This window comes from Schistocerca cancellata, chromosome 7, assembly GCF_023864275.1.
Source record: "Schistocerca cancellata isolate TAMUIC-IGC-003103 chromosome 7, iqSchCanc2.1, whole genome shotgun sequence".
Lineage (NCBI taxonomy): Eukaryota > Metazoa > Arthropoda > Insecta > Orthoptera > Acrididae > Schistocerca > Schistocerca cancellata.
This window is the reverse complement of record NC_064632.1, coordinates 349,617,680-349,644,119: the sequence shown is the minus strand read 5'-3', so window position 1 is coordinate 349,644,119 and position 26,440 is coordinate 349,617,680. Positions and strand designations below refer to the sequence as shown.

General features: G+C 40.2%; 1 protein-coding gene across 4 annotated transcripts in view; it reads right to left on the bottom strand.

Annotated features, from left to right (window-relative positions):
• The window catches only part of LOC126091883 (kelch domain-containing protein 3), a 124,173-nt gene that overhangs the window by 10,185 nt on the left and 87,548 nt on the right, over positions 1 to 26,440 (bottom strand). For all 4 annotated transcript variants that reach the window (XM_049907166.1, XM_049907168.1, XM_049907167.1 and 1 more), the window contains exons 7-8: positions 15,894 to 16,106; positions 11,046 to 11,124 (exon numbers count right to left, since the gene is read on the bottom strand). In XM_049907166.1, the coding sequence (XP_049763123.1) occupies positions 11,046 to 11,124; positions 15,894 to 16,106 (292 nt within the window). The remainder of the gene's footprint in view (positions 1 to 11,045; positions 11,125 to 15,893; positions 16,107 to 26,440) is intronic.

Here is a 26,440-nt window from a genome sequence, read left to right as displayed (position 1 = left end):
CAGACTGCTTCTCTGTGTTACTCATCCTGTCCTCTCACACAACTTACATTTCTTTTACCCTCAGGACAATCTGCTTCTCTACTCTTCTTAGTGCTTCCCAAACCCAAACTTTAGTGTCATATGATTTCTCTGAATCCAGGGGAAAAAAAATAACAACCATGTAGCTCTTTCCCATACTCACAGTCATGATCCTGCAGCTGTCCCATTGAAAATACACAGCTGCTTTCTCCCTATTTTCCAGATTCATCTCTCCTTAATCTTCCCATAAATTTTTGCACAGTGGAACATAAGGGTACTGCCCTTGGGTTTTTACATCCTTCTGTCACCCTTCTTGAAGAGTACACCTATGCCCTCCTCCTCGTCTTCAGATGTTCTCATTTCCTCCCAAACTGCTCTCATAAGTCCGTATAGCCATCATGTCCCCAACTCTTCTACTGCTCTGATCATTTCCACTCTTGGTTCATCCTACTTTAATGCCTTTTCTCCTTTCAAATTATTCAGTGTTTCCTCTACTTTATCCACATTAGATATTTTTCAATCTACAGATCTGTCTCTATTTCATCCAGAGCTCTGTTTCCTCCAATGGTCCATCTGGATTCAGCAAATCATCCAACTTTGTCATCCACAGATCTCTAGAGATCCTCTTTATCAACCATTTTGACATTCTCTGCCATTCCTCCTATTTCTGATCATTCTGTACAATATTTTCTTATCTCCTATACTACCTTGTTCTGTAACTGTGGTCCATTTTCCATCCACTTTCTTTTCCTCTAAATTTTTTGTGCCTCCTCTTTACCACTCCATATTTTTTCTTGCTTTTGGTGTTATTTGTTGGAACTGTACTCTAAATAGCTTATCCTTCAAAACTGCATCTTTAACTTCATAATTTTGCCAAGGGGCCTCCTTGTATCTCCTTTTATTAATATTTCTTGCACACACTTCCTCTGCTGCTTCTAGTGGTGTGTTCTTAAATGTCCTCCAGTCTTCTTCCACAGTTCGCAGCTCACTCAGAGGCCCCTTTTTTTCTTCTGCTATTGTGTCTTCAGCTCTGCTTCTTTAAACGTCCACACTCATTCATGTATCTTTGTTTTCTGTTATTTTTCCCTCCTTTATTTCTCTGATAATGATTACTAACAACTGATGATCATTGTCTAAGGCCTCTGATGGTATTACCTAAATGCCTATTATGTTTCTCCTTTTCTAACGTATAATCGATTACTAATATTTTAGATCAATCACTTCTGTACCATGTTAATTTATGGCTTTCTCTCTTATTAAACTGTAAGTTCCAACCTTTATTCAATATCTGCTGGAAGAGTTCAATCATCTTTCATGTTCCTTGTTTCTGCTATATCAGACATTTGCTCCAAGTTCATTTTCATATCCATGTCTCTCTACATGAACTTTATCTCCCATTACAATCATCTTTTACTGTGTAAAAGCTCTTCTTTTTCCTCTGACGTGCAACCTGTCTGTAGGACACAGATTTTTTATAAAATTACTGCTTTCCCCTTCAACGATACATTGGTCTTATCATTTACTCATTAACTCCAGTAACTTTCTCTGTCATTCCATCTCTCACAAATATGCCCACATTCCAATTCTGGTGTCCACCTTGCTGCCTATCCAGTACAGCCTAACCCGTTTTTCAGTTCACATCTTCCTTTGCATCTTCACCTAGTTTCAGCCATCTTTGAAACACCCAGCTTTTTTCATTCCATAATGTCATAAGGTTCTTCCACATCCCTTTTCAAAGTGTGTACACTCCATGCTGCAAATTGTAATCCATGTCCATTGCTGTGTCTTCTGCCTTTAGACCCAGTCTTTATTCTGAGTCTTGTTCCATTTTTGAAAGCTACTTTTTTATCCACTGTTGGCCTGTCGTGTCTATCATAACTTCACCAGAGACCCGATTTTCTAGCACTTTTCAACATTATTGTAGGGCTTTCACACCTACTGTAAAAGCCCCTCTGTATTTTGCCACCACAGGCCGTCCCTACTTCATGCTGTTGCCTATCTCCCATGCACCACTGCACATAAGCTCAGTTCCTCATCCAGGTGTTAGCTTTGCCCATTACAGCTTCTACTACCCGAACTCTTCAACACACATATTAAAACACACAGTTCTTATTACAATAATGTTCAAAGAACAAATGAAATGGCTATTTGTGGTTACAGGAAAGTATTTCCTTGTTCAATCGACTATCCACGTAACTATATCTCCTGTCCACCTCAATTTTAATTGCACAGTGATAAAGAAATTCCAATACCAGAATGAAAACTGCAGAATTTCCTGAGCAGATTTGGATTCTAACCATAATTTATTGATTATGTACAGCAGGTAAAAACTAAGGAAACAGCAGAAAGTTATGTTATTAATGACATGGGACCTGGATAAATCTGAAGAACCAAATGTAGCCGTGTGTTTCAGAAGGAGCATTAAGCAAAGATTCACAAATAGGGAAAATAAACACAACAATATTGTGGAAAAGAAAGTTGCACTCACCATATAGTGGAGATTCTGGGCCACAGATCGGTACAACAAAAAAGACGGTCACAAATAAAGCTTTCAGCCATTAGGGCCTTTGTCAACAACACACACACACACACACACACACACACACACACACACACACACACACACACACACAGAGAGAGAGAGAGAGAGAGAGAGAGAGAGAGAGAGAGAGAGAGAGAGAGAGAGAGAACTAACTAACTAAAAAAGAAACGCAAATGCAACTCTCACACATGACTGCAGTCTAAGGCAACTGAAACCACACTGTGAACAGCAGCACCAATGCATGATGGGAGTGGTGACTGGGTGGGGGTAAGAAGGAGGCTGAGGTGGAGAGGGGGAGGGACAGTATGGTGGGGGTGGCAGAAAGTGAAATGCTGCAGGTTAGACAGTAAGCCGGGAGGTGGGGAGGGGGGGGGGGGGGAGGAAGTAGAGGAAAAGGAGAGAAGTAAAAAGACTGGGTGTGATAGTGGAATGACAACTGTGTAGTGCTGGAATGGGACCATGGAAGGGTTTGACAGGTGAGAACAGTGACTAATGAAGATTGATGCCAGTAGGATTATGGGAACATAGGATGTATTGCAGGGAAAGTTCCCACCTGGACAATTTAGAAAAGCTGCTGCTGGTAGGAAGGATCCATATGGCACAGACTGTGAAGCAGTCATTGAAATGAAGGATGTCATGTTAGGCAGCGTGTTCAGCAACAGGGTGGTCCACTTGTTTCTTGGCCACAGTTTGTCAGTGGCCATTTTGTGGGCTGACAGCTTGTTGGTTGTCATGCCCACATAGAATGCAGTACATTGGTTGCAGCTTAGCTTGTAGATCACGGCTGGTTTCACAGGCAGCCCTGCCATTGATGGGATAGGTGTTGTTTGTGACCAGACTGGAATAGGTGTTGGGGGGAGAATGTATGGGACAGGTCTTGCATCTAGGTCTATTACATGGGTATGAGCCATGAGGTAAGAGGTTGGGAGCAGGGGTTGTGTAAGGATGGACGAGTATATTGTATAGGTTTGGTGGCTGGCACAATACCATGTGGGAGGGGTGGGAAAGATAGTGGGCAGGTCATTTATCATTTCAGGGCTGACAAGATATAGTCGAAACCCTGACAGAGAATAAAATTCAGTTGCTCCAATCCTGGGTGGTAGTGATTTATGAGGGGAATGTTCCTCTGTCGCCGTATGGTTGGATTTTGGGAGGTGGTAGGAGACTTGGTGCAGGAGATTTGGTTTTGCACACGGTTGGGAAGATAATTACAGCCTGTGAAGGCTTCAGTGAGACCCTCAGTATATTTTGAGAGGGACTGCTCATCACTGCAGATGCGATGACCACAGGTGGCTAGGTTTCACAGAAGGACTTCTTGGTATGGAGCAGGTGGCAGCTGTCGAAGTGGAGGTATTGCTGGTGGTTAGTAGGTGTGATATGGATGGAGGTACTGATGTGAATTTGAAGCATGTGAGAGGTTTAGGATTGTCGGTTTTTTGGTAAGATTCCTCTAGATGGTCCATGATTAGGTTTACATAGGATGGTGCCATGTGGGTGCCACAGCTTTACCCCAGATTTGTTGTAGGTAATGCCTTCAAAGGAAAAGTAATTTTGGATGAGGATATAGCTGGTCATGGTGACAATGAAGGAAGTTGTTGGTTTGGAATCCATCGGGCATTGAGAAAGGTAGCGTTCAATAGCGGTATTAGGAATGTTTGTGTACAGGGAGGTGGCATCAATAGTGATGAGCAGGGCACAGTGTGGTAAAGGGACAGGAACTGTGGAGAGTTGGTGGAGGAAATGGTTGGTATCTTTCACATAGGAGGGTAGGTTGAAGCTGTTGGTCTATGAGAGCAGAGATTCTGTCAGTAGGGGCACAGTAACAGGCCACAATGGGGCGCCCTGGGTGGTTAGGCTTATGGACTTTAGGAAGCACGTAGAAGGTAGGAATGTGGGTAGTGGTAGGGGTGACACACCCTCTACACATTCGTCCAGAACGTCAACAACTTCTCACCCATTTGCTTCACCTGGTCCTACTCAACCCAATGAGCCACCTTCCTAGATGTTGACCACCACCTCAAAGATGGCTACATCAGCACCTCCATCTGTATCAAACCTACTAACAAACAGCACTGCCTCCACTTCAACAGCTGCCACCCATTCCATACCATGAAGTCCCTTCCATACAACCTAGCCATCTGTGGTCATTGCACATACTGAGGGTCTCACTGAAGCCTTCACAGACTGTAATTATCCTCCCACCCATCTACACAAACAAAGCTCCCATACCTTATCTTTCCTACCTCTCCCATCACCTCCCGAAGTCCCACCATCTGGCCACAGAGGAGCATTCTCCTCCTAACTCACTACCACCCAGGACTGGAGCAACTGAATTACATTCTCTGCCAGGGTTTCAACTTCCATCGTTGTGCCCTGAAATGAGAAATGTCCTGGCCACTGTATTTCCCACCCCTCCCACAGTGGTATTCTGCTGTCCACTGGACATAAAAAATATACTCGTCCATCCTTACACAACCCCTACTCCCAACCCCTTACCTCATGGCTCATACCCCTGTAATAGACCTAGATGCAAGACCTGTCCCATACATCCTTCCATCACTACCTACTCCAGTCCAGTCATGAACATCACCTATCCCATCAAAGGCAGAACTACCTGTGAAACCAGTCATGTGATCTACAAGCTAGGCTGCAACCACTGTGCTGAATTCTACATCGGCATGACAACCACCGACAAACTGTGGCCACAAAACAAATGGATCACCCTGCTGCTGAACATGCTGCCAAACATGACATCCTTCATTTCAATGACTGCTTCACAGCCTGTGCCATATGGATCCTTCCCACTAACACCAGCTTTTCTGAATTGCACAGGTGGGAACTTTCCTTGCAATACATCCTGCATTCCCAACTCAATCGGTGTGACCCTTTTGTATGAATCAGTTGCATAACGATTCGGATTCATGGATCCAGTTTTATGCCACCAAATGATAAGCTTGTTGGTACAAATAAAGTGTATGGGGCCTGAAGATGGCAAAGTGGATTGCCAAACCTGATAGAGTTTGATATAAAATAGAATGACCTAAAGTATACGGCTATTGGTAAAGCTTATAGAATTGAGAAGTTGGAAGAAGTTGCCATAAAGCAGGAAATACTGCAGTATGCTGTGTCTACACATCCAGAAAAATGTGCCAATTTAAATGGCATCATAGATATAGTTGTGATTCATAAATAATGTACTCAGAATGCCCTGTTTGGGATATTGGCAGTCCACAACAAGGTTCCTGGTGTTTTTTTCACAACAACACTCATCCAAACATAGTCAATATCATCTAACAGTTCCCGGCAAAAAATGAGTGGTGCAACTTGAACATCCACCATATTTGGCAGAACTCAATCCTCCAGACTTCTTCCTATTCCCTCGACTCAAACTCGCCTTGAAAGGAAATAGATTTGATGATATTCCTGACATCCAACGAAATGTAATGCAGCTTTTCAACACCATCCCAAAGGAAGACTTCATGCAAAGTTTCCAGGACATGTATTGCAGAGTTCAAAGATGCATAGTTATGGGAGGTGACTATTTCAATAGACAGTAAGGTAACTGTAGTTAAGTGTTCATTTACATTAATGTTACAGGACTATTCACTGCACTTTATTGTCAGAGGTTGTATTAAAACACACACACACACACACACACACACACACACACACACACACACACAACAGTTCGTTTCACTTAATTGATTATCGCTTTTTTCCAGTTTTACCTTTAACACCAGAAGGGTTGTATCATCCCTTTAGAAAAAAATTCTAATTTGTTTATAGTTACGTCATACACATATCTCATGCATTCTCAAGCCTCGGTTACTTTACTCTGTAGTGCAATAATTTACTTTCGTTCATATTATTGCCATATGAAATGACAACAATGGACTCTGTTCACCATTGTTCATTATCCCTTGAAATAATCAGTCTTTCATGGTGACTGTGAACTGAAGATTGAAATGAAATGGAAACAGTATTTATGAGTTGAAGAGATTCTTGCAGAGTTACAAAGAGTTATGGAGAGTGATTCAGATGGTGGTGAACTTTTTTCTGACAATTCAGAGGCAGAGTTTTTGCCACAGAAATTGAGAGAAGATCAATCATCTAACACTAATGACTCTGATTCCTCAGATATAGATAATGGAAGTTTACAGTCTAGTACGTATTATATTATTATTATTACTGCTGCTAATTTATGATCATCATATTCATATCTACATACAATGTTACTGTACTTAATCTAGATTTTATGGTGGCTTTCTTACATTTGTTCTATTATTTGTGCTCCATAGAGAGAGAAGAATCATATAACAGAAGAGGAGATAATCCTGCTTCTCAGAGTGTAGAACAAGTGATTGCTTCTTCATAGCCTGACGAAAGACGTAAAGAAGTTGCTCCTTGATGGAACAGTCTGGAGAGAAGCATTGCCTAATTCATATGGTGGGCATCTTCCTAATCACAATATTTTGAGAGAATCTCCTGGACCTACATTACATGCAAAAAGAAATGTAAGTCATGAACTTGTATCAAGTGCTTGGCACTTGTTCATCGACAATTATGTAATCAAACATATCTTGAAATGTTCTGTAACACAGGCACACAGAGTGCTAGAAAATGACAGCTGGTCAATGACCACAGAAGAACCAGAAGGATTTATTGCAATTATTTATGCTTGTGGTGCAAGTGCTTGCCGAAGTACAGACCTTCACATTTATTGTCAGATTCCTAGAGTCTACCATTTTGTGTGGAAACCATAAGCAGTAATAGATTCTGTGAGATTACAAGACTCCTGAGGTTTGATGAGAAATCGACATGCTCTGTATGATTACAGAATGATAAGTTTGCATTGGTTTCTGCTGTCTGGAACAAATTTATAAATTCATAGAAAAATGTACAATGAGTTACAAACCTGTAAGTGACATAACAATGGATGAGCAGCTCTTCCCAAGTAAAACTAGGTGCCCGTTCACACAATTCATGGCTTCAAAGCCTGACAAGTATGGGTGAAAACACTGGTTTGTGATAGATGTTGAAAGTAAGTATATACTCAATGGTTTCCCTTATCTTGGTACGGATAAGGCACAATCCCAAGATGAAAGGGTTTCAGATTATGTAGTGGTGCGTCTTATGTTTCTTTGATTGGCAGAAATGTCACTACAGACAATTAGTTCACTTTACTCAAACTTGCAAAAAAATTGAAAGAAAAATCAACCTCCATTGTAGGAACAGTAAATGCAGTAAATGCTCTGAAGTCCTTGAAGAGTCCTCTGTATTCCACAAAAGTTTTAAAACATGATGATATTTTGTTGACAGTCTATCAAGGGAAGAAAGCAAAAAATGTGCTAGTAATATCTTCCCTTCATCCTAGTGTTACCATAAATACAAATGAGAAAAAGCTCCACAAACTGTATGTTATTACAACAAAACAAAATTTAGGGTTGACAGACAAATGGCGAGGCAGTATTCAGTCAAGGCTTCCTGAAGAAGATAGCCAGTGCACTCCTTCTACAATATCCTTGACCTAACATGAATAAATGCATCTGTAGTATTTAGGGCTGTTGCTGGGAAGAAGATCAAAAGAAGACATTATTCAGCAGCCTGCAAATGAACTATGCTTTAAGCATGCAAAGAGTCGCTTTCCTTGTATGACCACAGACACGTATGAAAAGAATGAAAATGAAGACGAAATGCCACAGAAGAGCCATAAATGTCAAGTTCTCAAATTCTGCAAATGTAACAAAACTATTTCCACATGCAGTGTTTGTAAGAAGATGGTCTGTGGAAAATGTACAAAGGAAACTGAATACAATTGTGTAACTATGAAGCAGCTGAAATTTCTGTACACATGAATTGTTTTTTTTTTTTATGAATTTAGAACAAAGAAAAGCCTGTCACTTGCTTACACTTGTTTGTGTGTTACCAAGTTCAGTGAAATTAGTTCATATGTCAATAAATAATATAATTTGTATTTGTTCTTTTTATTTACAACTCTGCATCTGAAATGGCTATCAATCTTGCAAACATTAAAATATAATAAATGCTTAAAATTTTGAAATAATAGTTCACAAAACTTTTTTTGAATGGTAGGGGTCAAAATGACCCCTCGGGACACTCAAGGGGGCAGGTTAAGTCTGGGCGTCGAAGTGTTAGTAACAGACTGGAACCATTTTTCCTGTCAGCTGCACGTAAGCTAATCCCTCACCAGTAAAGACCCAGTTTATTCGCAAGTGTTAGTAACAGACTGGAACCATTTTTCCTGTCAACTGCACGTAAGCTAATTCCTCACCAGTAAAGACCCAGTTTATTCGCAAGTAAGTTTCTTGGATTGGCACTATATGATAACTGGTTTCCTTTATTTTTATGTATCTTCCAGTACCTGACAGAATGTCACCTTTTGTCCAGTCTTTGTAGGTGACAAAAGCAGTCTTTGAGGGTTGGGATTTGGCTAAGAAAGTTTTGTAGAACCTCATGAAGTACTGATGTGTGTCTTCTGTGGCGTTGTTTGTTAAAATATCATGATAATCGGTGAAAAATAAATAAAAATTACTACCTGTAATTGTGTTACTTGCAGCTCATCAAAATCCATTTGAGGCTGTAAAACTGAATTCCTTGATCTCCACCAGCTCCTTAAAGGCTTTGGTCCATCCCAAAAACGGACACCTGAATCCATCTCCCTCCTCAAACCAGGAACATGCACTTATCTTTCACCTACTCCTCACAAACACAACCCCCCCCCCCCCCCCCCAGTCTTCCTACTGACCATCCTATTATGGCCGAGTGCAATCCTCCCACAGAACAAACCTTTGCTTCTTTTTGAACGGTACCTCCAAACTACTGTCCATAACCTACCATCCTACACCCGAGACCCTGGTCGCTTCCTTCAGCACCTCTCCACAGTTCCTGTCCTATTACAGAATATCTCTGGCCATCCCTATTCCAATGCTGCACCCCATTGGTCATTCCCTTGTGGTCGACCCAAGTGCACGACCTATCCTACCCACAACCTCCTACTGCACTCCAGTCACAGCTGTTTCCTACGCAATAAAAGACAGGGCCATGCGTGAAAGCAGCCATGTAATAGATCAGCTATGCTGCAATTACTGTGCAGCGTTCTATGTAGGCTTGACAAGTAACCAAGTGTCTACTCACACGAATGGCCACTGCCAAATGATGGCAAACTGCAAACTTGATCACCCAATCGCCGAACATGCTGCAAACCACAAAAAAAATGACTTCAATAGCTGCTCCATTATGCAGGTCACGTGGATATTCCCTTCCAGCACTAGCTTCTCTAAACTACGTACACAAGAATTGGCTCTCCAGTTTATCCTGCACTTTCACAATCCCTCTGGCCTACAACTCTGCTAACTTGTTCCCTATTGCCTCACTTTACCTTTTTCCTTCTCTCTTCTGTTAGCACCACTCCTTCCCTGTGCAGATCATGTGTGGCCTTCAATCACTATCACCCCTATGTGGACAGTCTCCTCTCCCCTCCCCTCTCCACCCTCCTCTCCCACTCTTCTCCTTTTCACCTCTCCCTGTCTCCCTCTTTATCTCCACCTCCTCTATTTTTTACCCCCCCACCCCACCCCTCTCAATTTTTCCATCTCTCATTTATGCTCTACCCTTTGTACTCCTTTCATCTTGTTGTGTAGTCAATAAGTCAGCCGCTGAAAGACCTGACTCTTTCCCGCCACCGCCTTCCTGTATCCTTACGTATCCCCTCCCCAGCTCCTTCAGCCCAGACAACTGCTTTCAATAATCAGTCTCACTGTGGCCACATCTGTGTGGTTATGTTTTTTTCTAAAAAAGCAAGAGCTTGAACACTAGTGTGAATAGTGTTCCTTCTTATGTATTTCTATGCTCCGCGTATCAGTCAACTACAGGCGAGTGATTGCTTTTCCCTTATTTTATGTACTATTCCTTACAAAAATCCCATTGTTGAAAAAAATATATAGTTTTTTTTTTCGATTTGACTACATGCTTCATGAATGTCACTCTTGGAATTTGTGAAAGGACCACTGACATGGCAGTCCCTACTACATATGTATCACATGTATTTGTTTTTCTGATGAGTTCTACATAACTGCGGACCTGCTCTTTGCAACTAACAATGAGTCTAAATAATCAACAATAACTGTTAGCTATTGTAGAGAATTAGTTTGGATTTGAAATTCTGTAAACATATGGAAAAAACCACTTTGAACAGCCACAAGGAAAGCACAACCTTAACTCTTATTTTTTCCAAATGTTATTATCAACTAAAACAATTAGCTGTTGGACTTTCCAACAACACAATGTAAAGTAAAAATATATGAGAGTGTTAAAACCATTCAAAGATTTAGCACACTTACTTTACCAGTTTTCTATGTCACAACATACTCCTTTTCTATTCGTTATGTTCAATCTAATGAATATTATAGCCTTAATGACTTCGAACACTAAAAAAGAAAATGGAGGGAAATGCAGATACGGGTACCTTAACTCCTCTGGTAAGCTGCTGTAGTCCAACTGATTATTAATAACAATCATAGCACAGAGTGTTCGTAGTGAGGGTGCTGAAAGTTGCAAAAACAAGAAACACAAAATTAATTATCATAAACTGTAACCATTCTAATCAGTAGCTTATCAAACATTTTAATATTTAGTACGTTTCACTGAAAGCAGCTCAATTTTCAAATTAAATCTATGTACTACTTTGTTTAACTATTAAAATACACTGACAATTTATGTTAAGTTTTATGAAGAAAATGTGGTGGAGATTAAATGGTAACATAGCCTAATAAGGATGTCAAAGAGACACAAAGTTGGCACAGGAATACGTAGCTGCATTAAATTTCATTTTGCCTAGTACAAACAAAATGAAACATTTGATACGATCACTGTCATGCAACATAAGAAAGAAAGAAGCACTGGACTAAAAGCAATCTATAAACTGCAATATTTTTAAACAGGTAAGGACCAGTCTAATCAGAAAGGAAACTGAAGATGAAAATTTGTGACGGAATAAGCTGTATGTTAACTTTTGTGCTTAGAAAATTATTTAATAGTCCTTCAGGAATTTCTACTTTTATTGTGTTCCTAGTAATAAATCTTGAACTGATAAATATCTTGTAGGCAACAGGATCTGACTAGTTTGCAGGTACACTTGACAAAACATTTTGCTCATATTTGTATGAGTAACTGAATAAATATCAGAAGGTGGCACAAACATCTGGTGATGCATTATGGGACCTCAGTATCTCTCAACTTTAGGAAAACAACATTTCATAAGAAGTTTACAGAAGTGTTAATTGAAGAGCTAATACAACATACAGTCCAAAACAGATCATCTTATTTTATAATCATGAAATCAAGCAATGCTAGAATGTATAGCAGTACTGTTACCAAGCACATGTGACTATTCTCCATCTTGGTGCAATTATTATTCTATAGACGTAAACTGTTGTTGTTGTTGTTGTTGTGGTCTTCAGTCCTGAGACTAGTTTGATGCAGCTCTCCATGCTACTCTATCCTGTGCAAGCTTCTTCATCTCCCAGTACCTGCTGCAACCTATATCCTTCTGAATCTGCTTACTGTATTCATCTCTTGGTCTCCCCCTACGATTTTTACCCTCCACGCTGCCCTCCAATACTAAATTGGTGATCCCTTGATGCCTCAGAACATGTCCTATCAACCGATCCCTTCTTCTGGTCAAGTTGTGCCACAAACTTCTCTTCTCCCCAATCCTATTCAATACTTCCTCATTAGTTATGTGATCTACCCATCTAATCTTCAGCATTCTTCTGTAGCACCACATTTCGAAAGCTTCTATTCTCTTCTTGTCCAAACTATTTACCGTCCAGGTTTCACTTCAATACATGGCTACACTCCATACAAATACTTTCAGAAATGACTTCCTGACACTTAAATCTATACTCGATGTTAACAAATTTCTCTTATTCAGAAACGCTTTCCTTGCCATTGCCAGTCTACATTATATATCCTCTCTACTTCGACCATCATCAGTTATTTTGCTCCCCAAATAGCAAAACTCCTTTACTACTTTAAGTGTCTCATTTCCTAATCTAATTGCCTCAGCATCACCTGACTTAATTCGACTACATTCCATTATCCTCATTTTGCTTTTGTTGATGTTCATCTTATATCCTCCCTTCAAGACACCATCCATTCCGTTCAACTGCTCTTCCAAGTCCTTTGCTGTCTCTGACAGAATTACAATGTCATCAGCGAACCTCAAAGTTTTTATTTCTCCTCCATGGATTTTAATACCTACTCTGAATTTTTCTTTTGTTTCCTTTACTGCATGCTCAATATACAGATTCAATAACATCGGGGAGAGGCTACAACCCTGTCTTACTCCCTTCCCAACCACTGCTTCCCTTTCATGCCCCTCGACTCTTATAACTGCCATCTGGTTTCTGTACAAATTGTAAATAGCCTTTCGCTCCCTGTATTTTACTCCTGCCAGCTTTAGAATTTGAAAGAGAGTATTCCAGTCAACATTGTCAAAAGCTTTCTCTAAGTCTACAAAATGCTAGAAACGTAGGTTTGCCTTTCCTTAATCTAGCTTCTAAGATAAGCCGTAAGGTCAGTATTGCCTCACGTGTTCCAGTATTTCTACGGAATCCAAACTGATCTTCCCCGAGGTCGGCTTCTACTAGTTTTTCCATTCGTCTGCAAAGAATTCGTGTTAGTATTTTGCAGCTGTGGCTTATTAAACTGATTGTTCGGTAATTTTCACATCTGTCAACACCTGCTTTCTTTGGGATTGTAATTATTATATTCTTCTTGAAGTCTGAGGGTATTTCGACTGTTTCATACATCTTGCTCACCAGATGGTAGAGTTTTGTCAGGACTGGCTCTCCCAAGGCCGTCAGTAGTTCCAATGGAATGTTGTCTACTCCGGGGGCCTTGTTTCGACTCAGGTCTTTCAGTGCTCTGTCAAACTCACCACGCAGTATCGTATCTCCCATTTCATCTTCATCTACATCCTCTTCCATTTCCATAATATTGTCCTCAAGTACATCGCCCTTGTATAGACCCTCTATATACTCCTTCCACCTTTCTGCTTTCCCTTCTTTGCTTAGAACTGGGTTTCCATCTGAGCTCTTGATGTTCATACAAGTGGTTCTCTTATCTCCAAAGGTCTCTTTAATTTTCCTGTAGGCAGTATCTATCTTACCCCTAGTGAGATAAGCCTCTACATCCTTACATTTGTCCTCTAGCCATCCCTGCTTAGCCATTTTGCACTTCCTGTCTATCTCATTTCTGAGACGTTTGTATTCCTTTTTGCCTGCTTCATTTACTGCATTTTTATATTTTCTCCTTTCATCAATTAAATTCAATATTTCTTCTGTTACCCAAGGATTTCTACTAGCCCTAGTCTTTTTACCTACTTGATCCTCTGCTGCCTTCACTACTTCATCCCTCAAAGCTACCCATTCTTCTTCCACTGTATTTATTTCCCCCATTCCTATCAATTGTTCCCTTATGCTCTCCCTGAAACTCTGTACAACCTCTCGTTTAGTCAGTTTATCCAGGTCCCATCTCCTTAAATTCCCACCTTTTTGCAGTTTCTTCAGTTTTAATCTACAGGTCATAACCAATAGATTGTGGTCAGAGTCCACATCTGCCCCTGGAAATGTCTTACAATTTAAAACCTGATTCCTAAATTTCTGTCTTACCATTATATAATCTATCTGATACCTTTTAGTATCTCCAGGGTTCTTCCATGTATACAACCTTCTATCATGATTCTTAAACCAAGTGTTAGCTATGATTAAGTTGTACTCTGTGCAAAATTCTACCAGCCGGCTTCCTCTTTCATTTCTTACCCCCAATCCATATTCAACTACTACGTTTCCTTCTCTCCCTTTTCCTACACTCGAATTCCAGTCACCCATGACTATTAAATTTTCGTCTCCCTTCACTATCTGAATAATTTCTTTTATTTCATCATACATTTCTTCAATTTCTTCGTCATCTGCAGAGCTAGTTGGCATATAAACTTGTACTACAGTAGTAGGTGTGGGCTTCGTATCTATCTTGGCCACAATAATGCGTTCACTATGCTGTTTGTAGTAGCTTACCCGCATTCCTATTTTCCTATTCATTATTAAAGCTACTCCTGCATTACCCCTATTTGACTTTGTGTTTATAACCCTGTAGTCACCTGACCAAAAGTCTTGTTCCTCCTGCCACCGAACTTCACTAATTCCCACTATATCTAACTTTAACCTATCCATTTCCCTTTTTAAATTTTCTAATCTTCCTGCCCGATTAAGGGATCTGACATTCCACGCTCCGATCCGTAGAACGCCACTTCTCTTTCTCCTGATAACGACATCCTCTTGAGTAGTCCCCGCCTGGAGATCCGAATGGGGGACTATTTTACCTCCAGAATATTTTACCCAAGAGGACGCCATCATCATTTAATCATACAGTAAAGCTGCATGCCCTCGGGAAAAATTACGGCCGTAGTTTCCCCTTGCTTTCAGCCGTTCGCAGTACCAGCACAGCAAGGCCAATTTGGTTATTGTTACAAGGCCAGATCAGTCAATCATCCAGACTGTTGCCCTTGCAACTACTGAAAAGGCTGCTGCCCCTCTTCAGGAACCACACGTTTGTCTGGCCTCTCAACAGATACCCCTCCGTTGTGGTTGTACCTACGGTACGGCTATCTGTATCGCTGAGGCACGCAAGCCTCCCCACCTCCCTGAAGGTCTATGGTTCATGGGGGGGAGATGTAAACTAAATACAACAAATAATCAAGGTAATAACATGCTAGTCAGTATGTCATGTTCTAGCCCATGTGACAAAAATCTCAGCACTTACTAACAGTTTCACACTAAGATCAACAATACTACTCTGATATTTTTCTTGCAAACAGCCTGTCCTCCCCCCCCCCCCCCACCCCCACCTTAACATTGTTTCTTTACACTAGGAAACGGAGACAAAAATGTTTCTTTGTAGGTACAAAAGGGTATTTATTGTTAGAAAGTTTCCAAACACATTAAACTGCTTTCTTTTCTTCTTATTTTGTCTGCCCTTTTCCTACAAAATAATCAAACTTGTTTATAGCTGGAATGATTATCACACTGACAATGAAAAGTAGCAAAATTAATTAACACTCTGAAATAAAAGATAAGAACTCTTCTTTAAAATTACAAGACATATTAATGGACTATTCACATATCAACCAACTTTAAGAAGATAGAATTCTTGATATTCATTGTACTCTTCTTTCAAAAATAGAAATATGAAAAATTCAACACTGTTAAATTTCAAAACAAACACGCAACTTACAGGTATAAATGTTACATACCAAAGTCCAGTATATGCATATCATTATGATCCATAAGTTTTGAGTCAATTCCTTCATTGTACAGATCTTCAATTACTTGGTATGACATCTGTCCCTGGTATGGACTTGTACCACCAAATAAGAAAACTCTGTCTCCAACAACAAGACATGACTGCCTCCTCCTCCTGCTTGGAGGTTTCCCAAGTGTCTGCATAAGCGTCCAAGTGTTGGTCACTAAAAGAGAAATGCAGGAGTGATACTTTATCGTATTTCACTATTATGTAATACTGTCCTCCCTAAACAATGTAATTCAAGTGTATACTAAAGACTATTTGAGAATCAAAGAATCAATATCATCATCATAATTTTGGAAAAGAGGGTTGTTTAGTGTTTATTTTCCTTGATATCAATGAAACATTACAGATGAAGTATTAACATAGTTGGAGAAAGAGGGGAGAGAAAATTAGTAGTTACCTTGACAAAAGGAGTATACAGGCATTCACTGAAAGTGATTTAGTGAAAACATGAAGAAATAAAATTCAGTACTACCCCTTTGACTATGTTTTGGAGCAGGGAATGTACTCATGAACATCTGATACTGTGTCAGTTTATCACAATGTGCTTTTCATGAAATATACCATTCACCAATTCACAAAACAAAAAGTAGAATATTTACATGATACAACTGCACCAAATTGGATATTCAGTCATCTGAGCAAACAACAACAATCTGTTTAGCTTTGTCATTGTATGGTACTAGAGCTATAATTTGTAACTACCGATCTGATATTAAGCTAATGAAAGGCAATCGGTGTGCACCTATAATCACTTTCTTGAGCTGCGGACAAATGAACACCAACACTGATTCTATATTGAGTATATTACTTGTTTATATATAACAACTTACAATTCTATATTCATAATAAGAGACAAATTGAGTTTTGATTATGCAAGTATTATAAATTAAGCCTGTAGATAAGAAAAATAGTGGCCACGTGATGGCATTAATATTGTGCTCAAGAAAAAGCGAGTCTGTATTTAAGATTTATTGTCAAGTCTGTGTGTTTTACATTGTAGATACATTGTTTAGCATAGTACATACAGCTGTTTTGCACAGACTGTTTCATATTTACATGAACAGATGAAAGTAGAAAGTAATTTGTAAATTTGACTGGTTTTGTCTTTTGATGAAAGTTGTGCGACAGACATTTTACCAAAAGAAATCCTAACTGATGGATTGTTTTTGGGCTTCTGTCTCTGTGAATGATCCCATTTTGTGCTAAATATTTCTAAGAATGAGTAAACAGTTTTCCTCAATTGTTGTAAGTAATTGTTTTGAGTATGCTACAAGCTTTGATTCCAATCAACAGGCTCATTTGAGTCCACGGAATGACCACTTACAAGACCACTGTTTGTAACACCTGAAGACGACAACACAGATTTCATCGAAATGTGTGCGAAATGGGCCTGCCAACTCACTCAGAAATGCAAAAACCAACTCTTTTATCAACTGTGCCAGAAAGTACTCAGAAGTAACATGAACTCTTAATTAATTGCAATGACTGGATTAAACCTTATGAGTTAAGAGCTTGATCTTTTTTTATTAACTGTGACTTACATACAAGAGATTGAAAATTTAACTGTCTGTAAGTAAGGGAATTTGAATATTGTATTTTTGCTCCAATTATACGTTCCTGTTCCTATTTTTAGTTTCACTTGGGTTTTTGCAATGGCTTCTACTTGCTTTTGATACAACACTGCTAAAACTAAAAATAAAATATGCATAATGATCACTTAATTTAGTATTACTGTAACCTAAAACTTCTGTATGTATCAAGCAAGCAATCATTGTACAATAACTTTATTATGAGCAGAAGAACAGAAATAAACATAAAATGTCAGTTACATTTGTTAATTTCTTCCAAAGCTTATGTTGGAGATATTGTACTGTGATGAACGCTGTTAGGTGGTTAGACTTGTGTCGTGGCAGTACAATCAACTGGCCACTGAGATCACCAGATCTTAAGCCATTAGATTTTTGTTTATGGTGCTGGACAAACTATGAGGTGTAAAAAAAAAAGATGAATATGCGAGATGAACTACTCGGTCACATCATGGAGGCTACTGCCCTTATTAGGGAATGCGCACAGCCACTTAGCCACTTGGACAAGCAAAACAACATGTTCTCCCACGAGTGCACAAATGCACTGAAGTTGATGTTTCTTTGTTTTGTTTTGTTTTAGGGCACAGAAACAACTTGGTCATACACACCCATGCCAAAACTGTATACATGAAACCAAAGAGAGGAGTTACAAATGACTACATGTCAATCCCAAACAACAAAAGACAAGACAGCTAAAAACAGGAATGGGAAGAAAGGTCTGTAAAATATGCCATAGAGAAGCAGAGTTCTAGAACTAAAAATTAAATAGTGTTCGCCATATTGCTACAATGGACAGAAAGTAAAACACGGTCAACAGCCCAAGCATCGTAAGCTAAAACATCCAACAACTCAGACGGCAAACACAAACGGGAACGTAGGCGGTTAAAAAAGTGGTATTCCATCAGGAAATGGCAGACAGTCAAAAGTTGAGCACAATGAGTATGAAGAGGTGGGGGAGCCCCACTCAACAAATGGCGATGGCTAAAGAGATAGTGCCCAATACACAACCTAGATAAATTGATCTCCTAGGACTGAGAGAAGGTCGTCTAAGCCACTGGGAGAGGCTTAATAGCCAGGAGCTTGTTCCCATCAAGGGAGGATCAACGGTGTTGCCAGAGTGATGCCACCTGCTGACACACAGCAAACACAGAGACCATCGAAGGGAATATAAGAACTAGCAGGCTGAGGTACGAGGACTGCAGCTTTGGTAGCAGCGTCAGTGGCCTTGTTTCCTGTTAGACTGATGTGACCAGAAACCCAAATAAACATCACAGTGACTCTGTCAAGAGTGAGCAAGTGACAGGGGTATACAGTGTGCAGTACACAGAGGCTTTGAGAAGGGCACAGAGAGTTGGAGCAGATGATGCAATTGAAAGGCACGTGTCGGCAGATGTACTTCATGGCCTGATACAGGGCGAAGAGCTCTGCTGTAAATACTGAGCAGTGTTCCAGAAGCTTGCAATGGGACAACCTTTTTTGACACTTAAAAAAAAAATAGAAATAACAGATACCATTTATACTATCGATTCTTGTGTAGGTGAACATTATCTCCACTGTTTAACTAAAGGAATTTCATATGATTATGTATACCATGGATAATATTTCTGACTACAATGTATAAAAAGAAATTAATTTGTCACACACTGTATGTACAGTTAAAATTACTCTTCTTCTAGAAATATTTGAAATTACAAAATATCTGGCATACTTAAAATTCATATTATTAATTGCACAATCTAATGCTAATTATTAAATTTATTTCTGGATTCATTTATAAAATAATGTTATATCTTGGTGATGATTCTTCTTTTGTCACAAACGCTTGTAAACTCTTTTGCTTTGTAAACTCCTTAAAATATTGTAAGTACCGCAGAATGTAAGTAGTAGCGGGTATGCCTCTGATGGAGACAGATGTATTCTTTATGATTGACACTAACAATGTGATTTGGAATATTAAGTGGAAATTGTAATGACGGTGTGATACTGAAAATGTGGAAAAGAATAAAATCCAGGAGTAATACAGGCAAATCTTCATAAGTTATTTAGTCATCAAGAACCTACAAAATCAACATTTCAACCACAAGAATGTGGCCCTAGACACAATAATTGCAGCCAACAACAAGAAGAGAAAATGAAGATGAGTAAAAAGTTTCTCTTTTGTATATCTTATGCCTCTCAAAGTTTTCAAAACTTGTGCAGAGATAGAGAATTTTAATAGTGATGTGTGGGAGGGTAAGATTACAAGTTGATACCAAAAAACATTGGCGCAAATGACAAAGACACACCCGACACCATGGTCAGTCTGAGAGCCATCAGTGCACACAAAGGTACTACTGGAAATGTGAAGGTCGTGAAACTTAAGGCGACAGAGTGAGGCTGGAGTAGTGTCCTTAGGAAACAAATGAAGGCCAAGGTGAAAACGGGCTGCCGCACGAAGCCAAGATGGTGAGGGTTCACACCCATCGGGAAATTAGCAAGTAGCATGAAGTTAAGCTGCTGGAGCAAGAACCGAAATCGAACTCCAGGAGATAACAGAGAAGAGGGACACGCCCTATACTGGTGATGAAAGGAGTCATCGAAGAAGGAGGCATGCGATAGGTGGCCACGCATGACAGACTAACAGCATGCATACCTGCTGAGGAGAAAGTCACAGCAGTAGGACAGCAGTAGTTCGGCAGCTTCTGTATAAAGATTCTCAACTGGGCTAGTGTAAAACTCTGCCAGTGGCCAAACGAATGCCATAATGGTGGATAGTATTGAGATGGCGTAATACGGACAGATGTGCAGATGCACGAACAAAGCACCCATAGTGTAGTTTCGATCGAACAAGTGACTGGTGCAAACAGAGGAGGGTGGTTTGATCGACACCCTAGGCAGTACGATTGAGGACATGTAGCACACTGAGGGACAGCATACAGGGGGCTTCCAGGTAAAACACGTGGGAGGAAAAAGAGTTTCCTATCGACCATGAGCCCCAGAAATTTCACAGTTTCAAAGAATGGAAGAACAACAGGCCCAAGATGTACAGATGGCGGGAGAAACCAATTGTGCGGCCATAATTCCATACAAATGGTTCTGTCAGCGGAAAAATGAAAGCTATTATCAATGCTCCACGAGTACAGACAATCGAGACCAGCTGAAGATTCCGCTCAATGAGACAGGTCCGTGGCGAACTGCAACAGACGCAAAATCGTCAACAAAAGGGAGCCAGAGATGCCCGGCAGGAGACAGGCCATTATAGGCTTAATGGCTATGGCAGAGGACACTGCTCAGGGCAGAACCCTCAGGCACACCATTTTCCTGGATAAAGGTGTCTGGCAAGGCAGAACCCACACATACCTTGAAGACTCAGCATTTAAAAATTACTCAAGGTAACGGGGCAGGCTGCCATGGAAGCCCCACACGTAGATAGTATGGAGGATACCGGTCCTCCAGCAGGTGTCATACGCTTTCTCCAAATCGAAAAACACTGCCACAGTCTGAGATTTCCCTCAGAAAACCATTCATGACATCGGTTGACTAAGTGACGAGATGGTCAACTGCAGAACATCACGCTCGAAATCCACACTGTGAAGTGGTTAGTAAATTGTGAGACTTGAGCCACCATACCACCTGGGCATGAATCATATGTTCCATCGCCTTGCAAATGCAACTGATGAGAGAAATTGGGCAGTAGCTAGACAGAAGGTGTTTGTCCTTGGCAGGTTTAGGTATGCGTATGACAGTAGCTTAACACTAGCGAAACAGTTAATGGTGCGTACCGGTGACATGGAGGTTAGCCGGGCAAGGGTATCACATGGCAATAATGTTGTAGAGGATCTTCAAGTCGGCGAAGCAGAAGACCATTTGCTTTTGTTTGACTTCTTCAAGCCTTTCCGGGTAGTAGAGGAAGATTCAGATGTTGGGTGGCTGGAGGGACGTAGGAAGTCTTCATGAGAGTATTCCTTCTGTCCTTTCCAGCCTGCTGGTTGTGTAGCTGGTGACTTCGCCCCATGAGGCAAAAGTTTGGTGGCGTGTTGTTGCACAGTTGGAGGAGACGACGGGGATACAACCATGATTCTGGGAAACTTCACAACCACAATGCTAAATTTGAGGTTGCATGTCTGTGTGGCCATGTCCTTCGTGGAACAAGATGTAGCAAGAACAGTACTGCAGGTGCCATATGGTACAACACAGGGTTTCTGACTAGCCAACAACCTGTGAGCATCTAGGTAAGGCACTTTTTCTTTCATCCGGATCTCCTGTACACCCCGCTCATCGGGATACATGGGACAATCACGGGAGGCAGCGGCATGATCCCCATTGCAGTTGATGCAACGGGGAGGAGGAGGTGGACAATCGCCCTCATGATCATCCCTGCCACTGGTTACATATTTGGCTGGTGTCGACAGAACTATCGGTTCTGGTTGTAACAATTACACTGATAGCAGCGCATCGGATTTGGAATATACGGTCTGACTGTGGTAACTTCATAACCTGCTATGATCCTTGATGGAAGAACCACTCTATCAAAAGTGAGAAAGAGAGTGCGTGTGGGCACTAAGGAGACATCTACTTTTTTCATTACTCGATGGACGGCAATGACACCCAGATCAGAGATGTACCTTTGGATTTCTGCCTCTGTCAGACCATCAAGAAGCCTTTTGTAAATAACATCACAGGAAGAATTCAGTGTTTGATGGGCATTGACACAAGCCGGATAGCCATGGAGGAGTGAAGATGCAAGCAGTTGTTGTGCTTGAGAATCAGAAGCAGTCTCCAAAAGAAAAGTACCATTGTGTAAACAAGAGCAGGATTTTACAGGGCCAGCAATGGCTTCAATACCTTACTGAATAATAAATGGATTCGGTGTTGTGAAGGACAGAATTTTTAGGTGCAATTTTCAGATGAAAAAAAGGAATAGGCGCTAAAATAAGATAAAAATGGGGTAAGAAGATGCTGATTTTAGTTTATTAAAACATCAAATCATCATTCATTAGAATAAGGAAAAAACAAAGCCGTTGCATGGGTCATTAAGCCTATCCATCTTTTTTTTAAAAGTCTGTTTCTATTAGGAGATAGAACATCTTTGTAGTTGCTCTAGCGTATTCAACATCCACAGAAACCAGCGGGGAAAATTTTGTACTCACTAGGCATTGAAACTCTACATATGTGGCAAATTCCTCAATAACCACATTATTCTGAAGACTAGACTCAAGTTTGTCTTTGGCAACACCATCCAGCTGCTCCCTCATACAAGGAAGAACATCCTACTGTTTTTTTCCTTTTCAAGACCTTGCTCTTCTTATCATTAAATAGGTACAGTCAGGTACTTGTAATTATGGACACAGAATAGTTCTGTCCACAAATTATGCATTTTCTCCAGTATCTGAAGTTGCTTTGCCTTCAGAATTGCACCTGTGTCAGCTGCATCCCAAGAAAGAACAAACTCTTTAATTTTGACACACACTATACAAGATGCCCAGGAAGTAATAACCGAGAAATCTGGAGGGACAGGCCTTTCATTTCCCTGTACGCAACAACACGTCTTAGAGCTTCCAGCATGATCTTTAGGGTAGAGATGAATTGATTTGTGATGTCACATTCATTCCTTATGGATTCACAAACCCTCTGAAGGGCATTGATCAATCATGTCACCTGCTTCAATTTAGGGAATAAAGGTTTCAATTGGTTAACAGCTGAAATCAGGAGCAGAGCCTGGTACATAAGCACCAGAAGAACTTTTTAAATCTTGATACCATTTGGCCACAGTTTCTGACAGAAGTTCACGATTGACTGTGTTACTGAACTGCCATTGGCTTTCACTTTTAAATTTCCACTTTTAAATTTCGTAAATTTGCGGTAAGACCTTACGGGACCAAACTGCTTAGGTCATCGATCCCTATCATCCACTTTTAACAACATGGGGTTAACTACAAATTAATCATGTTCAATGTTAACATGCAATAACCACTCACAGATGGCAGGTGGCAGCACTAGCAGCGGAGGGCATATAAAGCGCATCTGTGGGGACGTGGAAAACAGTCCAGTTGTTGTTACAATGTGGAAACAGAGTGATTTATCTGATGCCCAAAAGCACATGAGCAGTTCCAAAATGGCTAGGTTTGTAAACTGTTTGCATGCCACCAACGGTTAAAGTTGACCATGCATGACAAAATGGCACTATCCAAAATAGGCACTGATATGCTGGTGCACCACGGGTGACAGATGACGGGTGAATAATGGCTGTGGAGAAGTTTGCAACTGTTGAGAAACTGACTGCCAAGATGAACCAAGGGGCTACCAACAGTGTCTCCTCAATGACCATTCAGCAAACAATGTTGGGTATGGGTCTCCACAACAGGTGCTTTGCTCATGCACTCATGTTGACTGCTGTTCATTGGCAATGAAAGCTGGAATTTGTACACCATTACCGTAATCCTCTCTGTCCATCTCCTCCCACTATCCCTGTTCAATTCCTCATTTCTTCTCTATCTCTTTTTCCCCGTCTGCACCGTCCATCTATCCAGAAGATGTGGGCAGAGAGAGGGGGAGGAGGAGATGGGCAAAGAGATGGTGAAGCAGGAGATATGTGCAATACACATGTCAAACCCGTATGAAATTGAAGCCATAGGAAATGGCTAGAGTTAAAATGTATGTAACTTCAAAGTTGAAAGTTGCTATCTTGGGTTAAGGCAGTGGATTACCTGACTAACATTTAAATAGGCAGGCAGTTTGAAGTTAAGAGTCTCATCTTCATTGTTTGGTTGGTAAGTAGGGCTTTTGATAACACTGTACAGGCAGACAGCTGTGTGGACATAATTGTTACTTGGAACTTTGAATTATTCTGATGTGCTACCATTTACAACTTATTATGGGTGCATCAGCTCAGAACAGAAACACTGTGTCTGATTACTAGTGGGCATAGACTCTTAGTCACACCATCAGTGAGTGAACACTTCTGTTTCAGTGAATTTGTTAATGTACAGAGATTTGTATGTGCTGGCTGAATTTTAAGATTTGCTGATATTTAGGTGACCTAATTCACAGCTCTATTTCTTAGTTTCTAACCACTATTGCTTAAATAGCACACTGCTTGCACTGTAAAGTTGCACTGTTTTTCTTTTATATTTGTATTGTGTTCAGCAACTACCTGTTTCAACCCAGTACTCAGAACAGGTTTCTATTTGATTTGAATAAATGCATGATTAATACCAATCCTTTGCTTATGAGCCACATTATTGTCCTCCAATATCACATCCTATTTTTTCCATTGTTATTCACAATCATTTATTAATTTATTTGCATATTCACTAATGTGCCCATGCTAATTTAAGGTGCCTCATGACTGATCCTGGTTTGTAAGGGCTCAAAGCAATGGTACATGACCAAAACTATGTTGTACTGATGAGCCATATTTAGTTTTAAGGTCATGAACTCTCCTTCTGATGGTTAGGTACCAATGAATTAATGCTGATGCCAATTAATTTCTCATCTTTAATTTTTTACTGAGCCCAAGAGATGTTTCTATTGTTTGGTCTCATTCAGGATTAAAACTGTTGTAGCTAGTATGCTGCAATGGGAGCATCAGAAGTGACACACACTTTAAGAATAGAATGCATGATATTTGTGAACCGAAACCACAGATCGTATGATTAAATTTTTCTAGACTAAGAAAACTTTTTGTGACTGCACAGAGCTGCTCCAAAATATACTCCATGAAGAGGCTCTTCCAGCTTGAGTGCCAACTTGCTGGCAGCCTGGAGCCTGCAGGCAGATGTGATTAAGAATGAATGAACAGCTGATATATGGGAAAACTAGCAGTCTACCTGCAGCGTATGAGACCATACGTTGAACCAAGCACTTATGGGCATGGATAGACAATGGCTCACAAACACAACAGCACGAAGTGCAACTGCAGTTTAGTAGGGACATAAGACAGGTAACCTATGTCTACTACTTGGGCATGTCCATGAGTGGACTGATGGGTGCTCATGGGCGAGTATGCCCCACACAGGCCAGCACTGGAACAGCTTACCAAAGGAGATGACAAACTGAAAATAGTCGAAGTAAACAGGCTTTCACATTACAGTGTAATTAAGGGAGGAAATTAATCTTGTGGTAAAGACAACAGTAGCCATTTTCAATACAAGATCATAAAAGCAAGACTCCCAATGGAACTTCCCATTTTCCTTCAGACATCAGAATTAAATATATTCAGGATTTAAAATGTTCAACTTCAACTGTTACTTGAGCATCCTGTGAAGAATTCTACTTCAGAAATTGTATGCACTGTATCTCTTTGCAGTCAAGTAACAACCTGATCACTGAACAACAAGCCAATGTTGTCAGCTACCCTAATTGCTACATTTTTAACATTACATTCATTGTATGTCTTTCACAAAGACATTTGTGTGATCAACAAATAGAATTTTTAAAATCATTTGCTATGTTTTGGGACAGAAAACATATATGTTGAGTCTTAAAATAGTAATGGGAATTTTTGGTGTTTGCAAAGAATTTTATTTGTCTAAATCAATTTTCATCCCCTCCAATGTACTCCCCATTAGAAATCATACATTTATGCCAGCACATTCTTTAACTTTAGTAACATTACTGGAATTCTTATCTTTGGAACAGCTTTTTGTTCTCTCAGTGATGCTTCTTTAACTTTATTTATATTTGTAGAACGATGGGCCTTTAGGGCTTTCCTTTCTTTTTGGGAATAGAAAACGGTCACACGGGGCCGGTTCTGGCAGATGTGGAGACTGAGGTGTCATTATTACATTGTATCTGTAAACAGATTCACGTAAGAGCAACAAAGTGCGAGCAGGTACTTTATCATGATACAATATCCATGAACTGTTTCACCACAAATACGGATTTATTTCTGGATTGCTTCACATAAACAGAGTTGAACTTTTAA